At 41.5% G+C, this 15,481-nt stretch overlaps 2 protein-coding genes across 2 annotated transcripts in view; one reads left to right on the forward strand and one right to left on the reverse strand.

Annotated features, from left to right (window-relative positions):
• The window catches only part of Rtn4ip1 (reticulon 4 interacting protein 1), a 47,798-nt gene extending 38,627 nt beyond the window's left edge, over positions 1-9,171 (reverse strand). Inside the window, exons 1-3 of the mRNA XM_005377832.2 lie at positions 8,457-9,171; positions 2,422-2,573; positions 1,087-1,155 (exon numbers count right to left, since the gene is read on the reverse strand). Coding sequence (XP_005377889.1) covers positions 1,087-1,155; positions 2,422-2,573; positions 8,457-8,727 — 492 coding nt within the window. The 5' untranslated portion in view covers positions 8,728-9,171. The remainder of the gene's footprint in view (positions 1-1,086; positions 1,156-2,421; positions 2,574-8,456) is intronic.
• Positions 9,172-9,252: 81 nt separating this feature from the next.
• The window catches only part of Qrsl1 (glutaminyl-tRNA synthase (glutamine-hydrolyzing)-like 1), a 30,796-nt gene continuing 24,567 nt past the window's right edge, over positions 9,253-15,481 (forward strand). The window contains exon 1 of the mRNA XM_005377831.2: positions 9,253-9,377. Coding sequence (XP_005377888.1) covers positions 9,354-9,377 — 24 coding nt within the window. The 5' untranslated portion in view covers positions 9,253-9,353. The remainder of the gene's footprint in view (positions 9,378-15,481) is intronic.

The following is a 15,481-nucleotide window of genomic DNA, read 5'->3' on the forward strand; positions in this document are numbered from 1 at the left end:
AGGGACTTGCAAAGCTATGAGCATAATTAAGCGCATCTACCTTCTTAGCAGTCCTGCTATTTTCAGAGACAAATCTATTAAAAATCATCCAGGTTCAGGGTTTACCGCACACTCTATTCCAAGATCGTCCCTAAGGAATATTCTCCAAGCAGCCCTCTACCCCCTCACTAGGGTTCAGTAATGTTTTGCAGGATACATTATTCGATTTAGCTATTTCACCATTTATAAAAAGCCCACATGTAATAATCTCATTAGCCCTAACTGTATTTACAAATAAAACCATTAAACCTTGAATCCTCAAACACATTCTAATTTGTTTGAGGGATCAACTACTCCCTTGCTCTCCTTTTCTGGAAAGGAATTTTTTTAGGTTTTCTTCAATCTCAGTGACACCCCTGCCCCTCTCCTGCCTCCCTTTTGTAGCTGATTTCCTCACTGTTAACCTCTTCCTTTCTACTCAGAATGTATATCAGGGCTCAGTGGCATGGCGCCTGGCAAGCGTGAGGTCCTGAGTGCGATTCCTGGTACCAAAAAAAAAAAATTAACCAAAATGTACACTTGATTACACTGCCTCTTTTTCGGTTTTTTTGAGACAGGGTCTCACTAGATAGTTTCAGCTGGTTTTGAACTCACTATGTAGCCCAGACTGCCCTCAAACTTGCAGTGATCCTCCTGTCTCAGCCTCCTGAGTGCTGGGATTCCAGGCATGTGCTACCACACCCAACTACTCTGCTGTCTTTAAAGTTCTTCAAAACAGCTACACATATCCATGCCTCTGCTTAGGATTACTCCATACTCTCTGCTGATATAGCTGGTCTCCAGCTGTCTGTACTTGGTAGGAGAACCAGAAAACACAGCAGAGTTCTAGAGCTCTGGTCCACGAGGCAAAGACAACTGCTCTCTGGCAGGCTGTGCTATTTACATGACTCCAAATAATTTTTAATCTTTCAAAAATTCCCAGTCTTTATTTTAGCTTCTTCAAAACTGCCCAGAAAACATGAACCTCATTGGAAACACATCCAATGATTTCAGAGACACTCCTCGGTCTCTGTTTCCCCAGGGCACACAGCAGAGATGACAAGTTACCTCATTCCCACTGACGACGACAAATTCGGAGAAAGTGCCTTGTTTCCAAGGAGGAACCGCAGCCCAGACCTGAAAAGCACACAGACACACAATTTCACCACAGACGTACACATTTTCTGACCCAAGCGAAGTATGAAGGTGTCCGCTAACACAAATCCAAAGAGCCATTTTTACATGATATAAACTTCCCAGAATGGAAGCACATGCAACAGTATATCCCACTGGACTGACTGGCTACTTAAAGAGTTCTAGGAAGACTACAGTCTCTGGGGCTTGAATCCTGGCTCTACCACTATTCGCTGTAGGACTTCTTCTTTTGTTTTTTGTTTTTTTGTCTTTTTCAGTCAGGGTCTCACTATGCAGTTCAGGCTGGCCTTGAGCTCACTTTGTAGCCCAGGCTGGTCTCAAACTTGCAATGATCCTCCTGCCTCAGCCTCCGGAGTGCCGGGATTACAGATGTGCACCACCACACCTGGCTGTTTGGGACTTTTTTTTTTTTTAATAGCTTGGCTTCCTCGTTTGTAAACTGGGCCTAGCTCTACCTATCTCATAGGGATTAAATTAGTTATTTCATAAAAAAGCAACCAGAACATTGCTGGCTGTAGTGAAGGGCTCACTATACTCTCCTGGTGCAAGTGTTCAAAGTGATATGACAAGAGTACATCAAACTTTAGCTATTTTAAAACAATCTAATACATAGAGTAGAAATTGTCATTTCAAGGTTCTTTCAAACAGTTCCAGTCTTATAATAGCAAAGTTTGTGATTCCTAAGCACTTAATTTAGAAAAGTCAATACAGTCCAAGTTTGTGGGTTTTTTATGTGTTTTATTTGTTTTTGCAGTACTGGGGATTGAACCAAGGGAGCACCAAGTTACACGCCTACCCCTTTTCATGTTTGTATTTTGAGACAGTGTCTCCTTTAGTTGCCCACACTGACCTTTTAAACTCCTGACTGTCCTACATCAGCATCCCAAGTAGCTGAGATTACAGGCATGACCCATACCCAGCAGTTATTTTTTAATTATTTGAAAAAAAAAAAGGTAACACATAATCAAGAACATGAATGTTTCAGCCATAGGTCAGCCAAAGGTCTTTATTAAAAAGACGAACAGTCAGTATAACATATACTTCCAGGGGCTGGGGATTTAGCTCAGCGGCAAAAGCGCCTGCCTGGCAAGCGCAAGGTCGTGAGTTCAGTTCCCGGTACCGGAGAAAAACCAAAAAAAAACAAAAAAACAAAAAAACAAAAAAACATATACTTCCAAAAGAACCATATTTGCACATTTAGAAATGGAATAAAGAATAAAAAATTAAATAAAATAAAAATTAACTCACCTCATCCCCAGGCTTGAAGTATTTCACATCAAGCCCACACTCCATCACCACACCAGACACATCCCGCCCCAGAGTCAGGGGAAATTCTTCCCCTTTGGTTCTCACATGTAAAGGATCACGCTTCATATTTAAAGCTGTTGCTCCATAACCACCTACAAAACACAATTTATCTGTTATTCCAAGCGTAAGAAGAGATGATTGAAACATGATAGATTACAAACCAGGTAGAATGTTAAGTCTTAAAATGCAAGCTATAAAATAATTACCTTTATAACTTTTTGCCATCACACAGGAAAACATAAAAACAAGTGCTGTTCCAAAGGAAACTACCTGGAAAGTCACAATGATTCATTGATACTACAGCCACCACGGCTCAAAATCTCCCTGAAACTCAGATTCTGAAACTATCCTCAGAACTTTCGGTGTTATCTTTTACAAATTTTGCTCCTTTAGGGGTCTGTGACAGCTCCGAGCGTGCCAAGCGCTTCGGAATAAGCAAGAAACCCTACCAAAGAATATGAAGAAAAATCGAGAAAGATTCCGCAGCAAAGAGAATTTGTGTATGCATTCAAAGTAGGAAATGAATGCTTCGAGCTGAGGGTGCCCTTCCAATTTCCTGTTCAAGAGAACCCCAGTCATTTGCATGGACGTTTGATGCTGCCGCACAATTTGCCATGCTTCATAGAGAATGACCGAAAAGAATCTCTGAGCCAGTTTATAGAGGAGGAATCCCTCCGAGGTTATGATGAAGATGCTGAAGCAGCCTTGGAAGCTGTGAGATCAGGTGAAGCAGATTCACATCAACTGGCAAGGACGAGGGCCAAAGCCTATGCCCAGACCACGTTAGAGTACGCAAAGCCAGAAGGGCCCAGCTGGGATGAAGATTTTTGCAGATGTGTACCATGACCTAATCCATTCTCCAGCCTCTGAAACTCTTCTAAATCGGGAATATAATTACTTTGTTAGTATCTCAGAACTTACTGGTGAAAGAACGTGGAGCTGAAAAAATTAAGAGAGAAGTATTTCATATTTTTGCATTATCATAATTGAAAGTTTCATTGTCAAATATGATGGCCTGAAGAACAACTTATTTTCATATTTTATAAAATTAAGGGATAAAATAGAACAAATTATGTAATATTAGAAAAAAATTTTGCTCCTTTAAAATGGCATCTTTAGACCCAGGCATGGTGGCGCATGCCTATAATTCTAGCACTCGGGAGGCTGAGGCAGGAGGATCTTTTCGAGTTCAAGGCCAGCATGGGCTACAAAGTGAGCTCAAGGCCAGCCTGAACTGATAGTGAGACCCTGTCTCAAAAAGACAGAAATAAATAAATATAAAAAAATTTTTTAAAAGATCGCATCTTTAATAATTTATTCATTCATGAACTTTTTAAACGAAGACACCTGATCCTAAATCTGGTGAAGAAGACAAACATTACACCCACTAAAAGTTAATAAACAAGATGTGGATATAAAGTACTTGTTTCTGACACTGGTCATTGAAAAACAGTCCCCATCTCCTAAAAAAAAAACTTTTTAGAAAAATGATTTTGGAGTAAGTACAGAGATTCCTGAGTGGATAAAATCCACTGAGATGCAACTATTCTGATACTGTAAGTCAGGTCAATTGCTCTACTGTACATATCCTTTTTAAGAATATTTATAAAAATATCACCTGAGGGGTTAGGGATTTAGCTCAGCGGCACGGCACCTGCCTGGCAAGTGCAAGGTTGTGAGTTCGATTCCTGGTACTGGAAGAAAAACAACAAAAACAAAACAAAACAAAACAAAAAATATCACCTGAATATAGCTGAAAACATTCTTGTAATGAGTGGGGTTTTTATTCAAATAAACTGGCTATTCCATCTGCAGTAATCCAAAGTAGCTTATAACATAGCTTCAGTATATAAAATGACTTTTCTAAAACACAAAAGAATCTGTTACTCTCTCTTCTGCCTGACAAGTTTCTTAATTTTTTTTTGTCTTTTTTTCCGGTACCAGAAATCGAACTCACGACCTTGCGCTTGCCAGGCAGGCACTTTGCCACTGAGCTAAATCCCCAGGCCCCTGACATGTTTCTAAGACCAGGTCTGCTATCTGAGAGGTTCTCCAGAGGCACCCCGTCAACCTCTCCAGGGTCACGCACTCCCTACTCACAGCGTATGTCTAGAATCATGACTAGGTCTTCCCTTGGCCCTTGCCCACCGCGGGCGGGCAGTGTGACATGACATCCTCAGGGTGAGGAACACCCCGGAAGTAGCTGCTGTGGAACGAAGACTTTGAGAGACACTGGGAAGGAATCAGAGGCAGAGAAGAGCCAACTCTTTCAGACAGTTAACATGAAGAAAGCAGGAAAACAGAGCAAAAGGAGGGGGCAGTTGAGATGAAAAGATTGTTCAGTGGCTTTTTTTCCAAGAGGGAAAAATAATAGCAAATTTGTACATCAATGGTAATAATCCAGTGAGAAGGAAAAAAAAAAAAAAGCTAGTGATGCAGGACAGAACTGCTGCGACGATACCCCAATAGATGAGAAAGGGTGGGAGAAGACACGAATAGGGGGTTGGTCTCGGATAAGAGCAGGAGGGAGCGAGAGGTGCTGACAGGTGGGTAGCTTGCAGAAGATGTTTTACCAGTGAAAAATCCAGACACACGGGTGAAAGCATTTGAAAGCTGGGACAGTCCTAGAAAATTTAAGCTGATGGTTGTTATGCCAACATCACACTCTGCCATCTGGCTAGTTAGGACTGCATTTTACAGGGGGAAAAACAAGTTCATTCTGTGATGCTCACAAAAATTGCATGGTTACTTTTCCTGTCTTACATTCCTTTTCCACGGCTAAAATGTAAACAATTACTCCCCGGAACCTCTATGTGGTTTAGGCAGTAGAGGCAAAATTTAGCTACAGAAAAGGTTTCGGTCCTCTCTAAGGTAATGGCTAGCAGCCCAAGGTTGTTTTTAAACACTTTTCTCGGTAACCCTAATATGCCAGTGCGTCAGCTAAATGGCTGGGCATACAATGGTGACTCACTTAAACCCAAAATGCACTACGCAGCTAGCTGCACTTGAGTACCTGGCTGGTAGCACAAATAAACGGGACCCTTCAATGTGTCATTCCAGAGGCCTGATTTGTACGGACAGTTGAGCTGATTTGGAAAATCCTACCTCTGTCACTGGTTTCAAAAACTTTAATCCCATCCAAAGAAACCAAGTTTGTTGGCTGTATTATTTTGCTATCTTTAAAGTTATGCAGTGATGTAGCCATTTCTATGATTTATTATCTCATGTCTACCACTAGTGACCATCTTCAGAAAAATCGCAAGCTTTCACCCTTCAAAAAAAGTATACATGTCTCATTTTTTTGTCAAGGGAAATAACTGCTTCTGGAAGTTTACAGTCTTCTATTCCTTATTTTATTTCCCCAAGTTATCATTTCACATATATTCTGCAGCAACAATAACATTTTTTCAAAAAGAATTCATGGGCAGGAGGATAACTTGCAAATAATATTACCCAGTCAGGTCATAAAACACTAAGATGTCTCAAGAATACTATACAGAAGTAAACTATGTTCCAGTATTATATTATTAAACAGCAGCTAAGAAAGTCCAGATGCAGTCATCCTTCTGAAATATAGAGGTATTCCACACAAACTGCACATATGGATCTTATAAAATGAATTTACTTTCAAGCCCAATGTAAAAAGAAAAAAGATTTTAAAATAAAATAAAACAGCATGTCCAAATAACAGTAGCAATTATTACTTCAAAACAAAAGTACAGGACTGGGGATGCAGCTCAGCAGTAGAGTGACTGCCTAGCATGCACAAGACCCTGGGTTTGCCGCTCAGCATTGCAAAATAAAAAATTCAAACACAGACATCATGTGAGAATCACAGTAAAGTCATTTCAGTCATTCTTAATAGAGCTTTCTAACCACAAATACATTAAGACTCCAAATCTCTCTCCAAACCTCTTCCCCCAAAGAAATGCATAATAGTTATTCCATCATATTGTCTGGATAGATGCTGTCCAAAGAAACATAATGCAAGCTACAATACGTAATTTTCTAGTAAAAGGTAAAAGGAAATAAGGGAAATTAATTTTAGGAATATTGTACTCTACAGGTTGAAAATTCTGTCAGGTTAATGTGTAGTTAATATATAATTCTTATCGGCTTTTTTGTAGTCCTGGAGACCAAGACCAGGGCCCCATGCACAGTAGAAAAGCACTCTGCCCTGAGCTATACCTATAGTCCTGATATAAAATTCTGAACAGTCTTTTTACTTTCTTTTTTCTTAGTAAGTCTTTCAAATCTAGTATTTTTACACTCATCGCCCTCTTAAATAGGACTGACTAGCCACTTTCACTGCTCATGGCCACATATGGCTACTTTTCAACAGCATAGGTCTAAATAGTCATTAAGTTAAATATGGCACCCTTCAAGACTGGAGTAAACAACCCAGTCCCAACGAATGTGACTTTATTTCCCTAACCCAGAACTTCTCTAAGTTTGGCATGTCCCCTGTCTTCTCAAAGAGACTAATCAGTTCTTCCTTTCCAACAATCATTTTGTGGGACTAGCTTTTCTTCATTACTTCAAGAAACATACTGCAACAGATTGCATACAGAAGAATATATCAAAACCCAGCTGCTTTGTTAAAGCAGGCAGCAGAGGGATGCAAAAGTGTAAAACAATGCTAACCATACTAATGTTTTGCTTATTTTGGAAGTTTTCCTTATAACGTTATACAGGCAGATCTGTCCTCTACTAGCTACTTCCTGTTTGTCCTTCACAGATTCAATTGCCTCCGTCCTTTTTGTCATTTTATATTTTTCTCCTGATGTAGTCTTGTAATATTACTGTATATTTAAATAAGTACATTTACAAATATTTTAACATTTGTTCTAATTTCAAATATCAATACATACAGCTCATATAAAGTCCAGTAAAATCTTGACCAAAAAATTTGAGAATTGCTACTCTAATTTAATACTACAGCACTTCTGGAAAACAAGAGCAGGGAAAAAAACCAAAGTGTTAGCATTTTCATAAGCTTCTAAATTCCACAGAATGGCTCCTTTCATCATTAACCTTAATTTTGTAATTGGATATACACAACGAAAGAAATTCACATGTATCAGTCATATGTGAGAATCGGTATCGAGGCAATCTGTTCAATTTAACTCTAGTTCTACACACAAACCCTTCAAATCAATAACCAAAGGCTAAATTAAACTGCACATGGCAGCTTACTTAAAACACTAAGATAAGCTGCTTTGTAATTAACACTGAGGTTAATCATTCTAAAAGACGTTTTTCAATTTCTTCAGAAGACATGGAGGAGTTCCCATAAGCAAGGCTGACAATATTTTGTTAGTACTTTCCAAACTTTTAGTTCAAATATTAATCAATCTTTTCAGCAATACAACAAATACAATTATTGTATAGTACGTAGTTAAGGAACATACTGCTCTCCAAGCTTTGTCAGTATCCTCCAGCAGAAATTAAGATGACCTCATTTTCTGAAATTAGGAAAAGAGCATAATGGGAAAGAGTATTTTAACTGCTGCGGGCAGAATGCAAGAACAGAAATGAGAAAGTATTATGCCCATATCCTACAGCCCTGCTGCTTTACATTCTGACCAACAGAGTTGTGAGTGATGGGAGAGCAGAAGACGGGAATTATCCCAAAAATGCAAATTCTACACTGATGTGAAAACATACCACATCCAGGAAACTCGGGAGGAGCCTATAAAGTTCTGAGGAGTACACCAAGTTAGCTGTAGACCCAACTCTCAAGAGCCAATTCACATTTTAAGAAAGCACAGAAACATTCTGTAAAAGATTAAAGTATACACTGGCTAGTGAGATTTCAAAATTTTTAGATAATATTTTCACAAGTATTATTAAAAACCTAAATGATTCCATTGTGTTAACCAAAGTGTAGTCAAACAATTAATCTTTAAAAAAAAAAAAACTAAACACTTAATAGAATTTTTAAAAGGTAACAAAAATGTCTTTTGAAAACTTACTTCTCATATTAACATCTATAGGATTTATGCTCGCAGCATGGACTTTTATAATAACTTCGTTTGGGTAATGTATGATAGGTAACATCATGTTCTCATTGAGTCGAAGAACGTCATTCTTCCCGTACTTATCTATCACCCACGCAGGCATGACAGTGCTCCTTGGAGAGGTAGTACTAATCTTCCTGACTGAAGGCTTCTGTGTAAGCTTGCTTCTCCAGAAGCAAGCCGCAGTACATGCACTTCTAAGCACACAAGCCTTCAAAACCTCCATCGTGAAAAGTGGTTGAACAGCGCTCTTCAATAAAAAGCACTTAGGTGGGTCAAACGCTCACCCTTGAATTCAGTCAAGTTCTACCAAGCACGCTAGCCACTTTCAAAACTGAGCATTCAAAAGTGAAGTTAACCTAATGGAGCAACAATATGAAATTGTTACTCTGTTCTTCGCATCAGAAATTAACGTTTAGCTAGTATTTTATCCATTCTCCTACCAGGTTTATCCCCTCCCTCTAAAAAAAATAAAAGAAAAGAAAAAGGCAACTGTGCACACCCTCCACACTCCCCAGTCCCTGTCCTGGGATCCCTTGGCAGGATAAGTAGCCCCGGCTCCTGAGCCCAACGCCACGCAGATTCAAAGGCTTGCGAATTCCCGCGGCGACCCTAGCCCGGAGTCTCCTTGCTAGCAAGCTCCCGTTCTCCCCCGCGGGAGGCTTTGCGGCGCCAACCAATCGCGTGCAAAGTTCGTGCCCTTGGGCTGCAAGTCGACCAATCCAAGTGCTCCATGTTGAAGGGTCAGGTGACAATCAAAGATGGCTGCGCCCAGTAGTACCGGGAGCTGCTGTTGACCTCTTTCTCCTCCTTGCCACCTGATGCCTGGGGCAGCAGGTTGAACCCGAAACCATGTTGGGCCGGACGCTCCGAGAAGTGAGTGAGACTGGCCTGATGGGAGATTTGGGAGCGGGGAAAGATTGGCGGACTCCGTGCAGGGAAAGTCCCAGGCTTCACCACGCGTCTTGGGCGGCCCAGCAGCTTCTTTCTTTGGGTGGGGTGGGAATTGGGCCCTGTCAGTTTTTAGACTGTGGTCCCCATACTCACGCTGGAGTGAGGGTCTCAGCAGGGGAGATCTCTGCACTGCGGAGCTGGGGTGTAAGTGTACATTTGCTCAGGTTTCGGTCGAGGTGGGGAAGGTCGTTTAGGGTGTGCTTGGCCAGAGAAAGGGGCTTTAGTTGGTCCACCTGAGTCTCTTGTCCCAGCTGATGGGCGCAGTGAATTAGTAGCAAAATTCAAACAAATACTTATTGGCTTTTTCTTTTAAAAAGGCGGGGTGGGAGGAAGGAAGGATCATTTAATTCTGAGACTGTATTTGTGAGTGCCTTATGGACGTTTCTTTCGAAGGCCCTAGAAGCACTCAATTTAGCCAAAGTTGAAGTCATCATTTTAAGAACCATCCTGCTTCTCAGCATTCATCTTCAAAACAAGAAAACCCTAATCCTTCTGAATTTTAATTCAGACTTTAATAGCACAGATATAACCCTACATGGACCTTCTTTTTCATCGTTCATGTCCAGTAAAGCAGCAGGCTATGTGTATTCCTTAAATCTGGCTAAAATTTGTTCTCTCACTTTATTCCTGCTAGTATGGTTTTAATTTGGGTCTTTTTGCGTTGCACCCATTTTGCTCAACTTTTGTAACTGTGTGTAAGCCCACTCCTATTGATATAGAGGGGAAAAAACTCCCAGACTGAAAGATACCTGGGGTGAGTGTGTTTTCTAAAATCGAAGAATGAATTTTAGGGACAACAGAGGTTAAGAGGTTTATTGAAGGAAAGAAAGCCTCTGTCCCAGAGAGGAACAGAAGGGGAGCCCGAGTGGGCTGCCCAAGAACCTGTCCTTTCTAGAAACTTTTATAGAGCAAAATCACAAGGTGAAGCGGGTCCAAGGTGTAAAAACGTGGGAACTCGCTAGGTCGGCATGAGGTGGGACAAAACTATGGTCAGCCAATAAGATTACAAGCATAATTGTTCAGGTAAAATTGATTAAATCAGGATCAAGTGGGGAAGCAAGTCACATAGCAAGCCAGCATGAATACAGAGCAGGGGCCTTTCCTGGAGGGTGTTGGGTTAGTGACTCTTCCTGGCTTTTTCAAGGTGATCACTACCTATTTAGAATATCAGTCCCTGAGGTCCATCCCTAGGGAAGTATGTGGGCACTTCTGTTTAATCTTTTGCCCACAGCTGGAGGTGTCTGTCTCCTCCACAGCTGCAAGGTGTCTCATCTTTTATACTGTCTCCTTTGAGGGTCTGGCCCTGCCTGACTGCCTATAATATTTTTAATAGTTCTATCTAACTCAGCTGCCTATAACACTATCAGAATCACCTGAGGTTCTTGTTTAAACTACAACTATTCCACACTCTAGACTTAATCAGACATATCTGTGTGGTAAGGCCAAGGGTAAATGGTTCAGTGGGGTCTGCAGGTGATTTTTCTGGTGCTACGTAGGGGTTGAGGACCTGTTCTGCCTTCCATCTTTTGTATTTCCACTTGAGAAGTCTTCTTACCTGCTGCCTTTCAGAGAGCTACAAAGTATGAGGCCTTTTAAACCCACTGGCTTTAAATAACAAATATTTCCTCTCCAAAATATATTGTTTTACCATCTTAAATTACATCTAGCTTCAGTACTTTTAGTGACAAATCAAATTTGTTCTTTTAAAAAACTACAAAACTTACTTTAAAATAAACTACAACCTATGGAAATATTTCTTGTTTCTGCCTTTCCCCCGTTGAGCACCTTCTCTTTTTTTGCTGCCCCTTTCTGGTGTTGAGTGAAACATTGTTAGAAACAACTTTTGCCTCCTGGGGAAGAAAAGGACCTTTTGGGGGGCTGACTGAAAGAAAAACTGAGAGCTTGTTTTGGCATGATTCCTTTCGCTTAATCACTCCTTTCACTGATATTTATTAATGACTACTATGTGCAAAAAAATGACTGTGGTCATTTATTGAGCTGTCAACAGGTATCTTCTGTTCACTCTGTATTTTTTACATCACTGTACTGATGCCCCAAATCCTACCAGTTAGAAATTATGAATTAACTCAGTACACATTCTTTTTAGAATAGGTACAAATCCTGAAGGGGTGAGATAATCACTTAAAGGAATTAGGCGAAGGGGCTACAAACAACATTTAAGCCAATTTGGGGGGCATAAGTGGAAGCTTAGGACAATAGAGGAGCATTGGGTAGAAGCATTAAAAGGAGGTAAAATGCCAAATAGGTAAAATTCCTACTTGTAAATTTTACCCAGGTACTTTCAGGAAGTACCGCAATTACTTTCTCATTACTAGGACACAATGCCTGACACCCACAGTTAATGGAGGAAAGGTCTATTTTGGCTCACAGTTTGCAGAAGTTTCAGTCCACAGTCAGCTGGCTGCAGGGCAAGGTGGCATGGCAGAGGAGAAACAGTTCATGCCATGCAGAAAAGAGGCAGCAAGCAGTTATCTTCATTTCCCTTTTTATTCCATTCAGGCTACAAGCCTATTGGTTGGTGCCACGCACACCCAGGATGGACCTTCCCATTAGCCACACCCAGGACTATGCTAAACCAATCAGTGGACCAATCCAATTATGACACCCATAATCCAGTATTGCACACCCATGATCACCCACTTCCCAAAAGTCCCACCTATGAGCACATGAGGCTCTGGGGAGACACCTAGATATACTGTGTTTCCCCAAAAAGAACCTAACTGGTAAATAAAATTCAGCTGTAATTAATAGTTGGTTGTTCCCATGGCGATGGCCAGTGTCAAGCAGAAGACTATACAGTATCTTACTATTCTCTTGCTCCTGGGCTGCTCTAGTGGCAAAAATGCATTGATCTCTAGTTAGGTCTTATTTTGGGAGAAGTATCCTGAGCCACAACTGTAAGGTAGAAGAGTCTCTCTCATTTTTACCTTTTTCTCTTGTAGCATGATCCCAGTGTTTCCAGAAGTGAGATACTCAGGGAATATTACTTTAAAAGGTTAATAATCAGTTGGCTTCATAAGAAGTTTCAATAATTATTTTTATAGACAAATAGATTCCAAATTTTAAACAACTCAGTTATTCATTCACCTAACATTCATTGATTTGTTTTTGCTTTTTTGAGATAGGGTCTTGCTATCTAGTTCAGGCAGGCCTTGAATGCACTATGTAGCCTAGGCTGGCCTCAAACTTGTGGCAGTTCTCCTGCCTCAGCCTCCCTAGTGCTGGGATCTCAGGTGTGCACCACCACACCTAGCAGCTAACATTTACTCTATTGTAGGCTCTCAGGATTAGCACTGAAGACAAGCTCCTGCTCTCATTTTTTGTTTGTTTTTGGTGGGAAAGCAGGCATTAAATAAGCCAAAGGAAGAAAAAGGATAAATGGTATTAATTTCAGGTAGCATAATTAGCATGCAGACAAATTAAGCAAGCTATAGAAAAGCCTTTCAGGAAGAAGGAACAGTAACAAAGACTAAGAAGCAAGAGCAAGCTTGACAGGCTTGAGGAATACACAAATGCTGGCCTGCAGGGGGAGAAGCGGATGGGGAGGGCAGCAGCAGATTAGACAGAGGCAGGTGCCGATCCCGGAGAACCTTGAGATCACATGAGGTCAAATGTGTAATAGGAAGCATACCTAGACTTTCTCACAAGGGTAATGGAAGAAGCCCCTAGAAAGTTTTGAGTCTTTGACTTACAGGAGACCAGGCTGAGATCCCCAGTTGGCTGTGTGAGGGGAAGGATGAAAGGATGAAATAAACAGAGACAGATTTAGTATTGATGACTAGGGAGCTGGGAGGTCAGTGCCTCAAGGTGGGAGGGACAAAGACAGCCCGAGCCAGCCACTCTTTATTGGTTGTACATCATATTTAGAGGGATTATGGATGACTCAGAGGGTGGTGATCTTGTGCTAATGAGGATCTTTATGTTGACAAGGATGATGCAGAGAAATGGCAGCTTAAGGAGTGCACTCAGGAGGCTGAGGCAGGAGGATTGTTGCAAGTTCGAGACCAGCCTGGGCTACAAAGTGAGCTCAAGGCCAGCCTCAACTGCATAGTAAGACCCTGTCTCAAAGACAAAAGACAAAAAAAAAAAGGACTCTCACCTTTCCCCAAGGTGAAACCCTGTTGCAATTGTGCCCTGGGGCATCACAGAATCTCAGGGCCATTGATGCCTGAACTGTGACCTGAGGCACAAGGAATTATGTTCCCCTGCCAGAGCCAGCCCGAGTGGCAGGGCACTAGGTCTGCTCTAATCACAGTTTAATTAGGCAATGATTTTTCCCCAGGAGTTATATAGAATGGTCCTCAACACAACTTACCCAACTTAAAATTGTTCACACTCTTTCCAGTGACTTTTAAGGACTGAGGTCTATAGAGAAGCAAAAGACATCTAAATGCAGACTTCAGTGAAGCAGGTAGATGTATAGTATAAAGCTCGGGGAAGAAGCTGGACCTGGAAATATAACTTAAAGGGTCTAAAAGGTGCTGTAATTACAGCTCCATGGCCAGACAGGTTCCCCTGGGGAGATGAGTGTAAACGTAGAAGAAGCTAAAACCTCCTCATGTTGGCAGGTCAGCAGTAGGAAGAAAAGCCAGCAGGAGATGTGAGGACAGACGAGAGAGGCGGAGGAAAGCTAGCATGGTATGGTACCTGCAAATAGGTGTTCTGAGAGGGGTGGTCACTGGTGTCGGTGCTGCTGAGACGCGCTGTGAAATGAGGGCTGGGCAGCGACGGCTGGGTTTATCACTGTACAGGTTGTCAGTGATCTTCACGCACATTTTCATGCAGCGAGGAAAACAGGGCGTAAATGGGCTATATTAAAGAGAGAATGAGAACCCGTCAGCTGGACGCTCAGTCCTAAAGAGCTCTTTTTCCTCTCCTGCATATATCAAGGCAGTTCTTATTTGAAAGTCTTTTTTCCTAAGTGAACTTCCGCTGTTACCCGTAAAGTTAATAGCAATGTTCTCCACTTTGTTACAGGGGAGTAGATGGCATAATGCCTGGCATAAAGAGAAGTGTTACAGTTTAGTAGTGCACAGCATAGGTTTTGAAAGTGAGATCAGGCATTGCTTGAATCTCAGCTCTGCCCCTTTCTAGCTGCGTGAATCTCAGCTCTGCCCCTTTCTAGCTGCATGGCCACAAGCAGCAACTTCGCTGTTTATCTGAAAGATGAGTAATAATATCAACCCCTAGTGTGGACATAACAATTATCTCAGACAATGACTAGAACTAAGTGTTAGCTAATATTAATTTCATTACAGGGACAAAAGTGTACTAAATTATAGATACTTACAATTTTCTCCTCCCCTACTTGCTAAGTAGGGGACATTTCTTGATGGAAATGTCTTACTTTTTCTAAGGTTCTATTTAGTTCGCGGCATAACAAATTAGTCTAACCATAGCAGCTTAAAACCATGCAATCTGGTATCAGTTTTATGGGTTAGAAGTACAGGCATGAAACAGCTGAGATCTCTGTTCAGTTTCACAAAGCTAAAATCGTGGCATTAGCCGGAGCTATGGTTTCGGGAGTTTGGGGTCCTCTTTCAACCTCAGAGATTGTTGGCCAAGTCCATTTCCTTAGGGTGGTGGGACTGAGGCCACCGTTTCCTTGATGAAAGTAAATGAGTTGATGGGGCAGGAGCTGTGAGATGGCTAAAAGTGTGATTTAGGAGATTTTAAGGGTGTGAGTAGTGATTTCCTAGTCTGGGTTGTTAGCAGGTGAGCTGGTAACTGGGGTAAGATGAAGGGACGTTTGGGTGAGGTTAGGTCAGGTGTCAGTACACATAGACTTGAAATGTGAAGTAAATACAACAAGAGAATATTAGTAACAAAGATGATAGTGAGCTTGGTGCTCAAATCATCCATTAATATAATGAACAGGAGCACCAGAGAAACGAACACACACACCAGGAGGAGGAGGAGTAATGTAATCTCCGAGGTGCGTGGTCAGGGGAGCTGGAATTTCTCCGGGAAGGGAGAAGAGAAAGGCGCCGAGGGGTCAGGAGGAC

Source organism: Chinchilla lanigera, unplaced genomic scaffold (genome assembly GCF_000276665.1).
Source record: "Chinchilla lanigera isolate Chin_1 unplaced genomic scaffold, ChiLan1.0 scaffold00010, whole genome shotgun sequence".
NCBI lineage: Eukaryota > Metazoa > Chordata > Mammalia > Rodentia > Chinchillidae > Chinchilla > Chinchilla lanigera.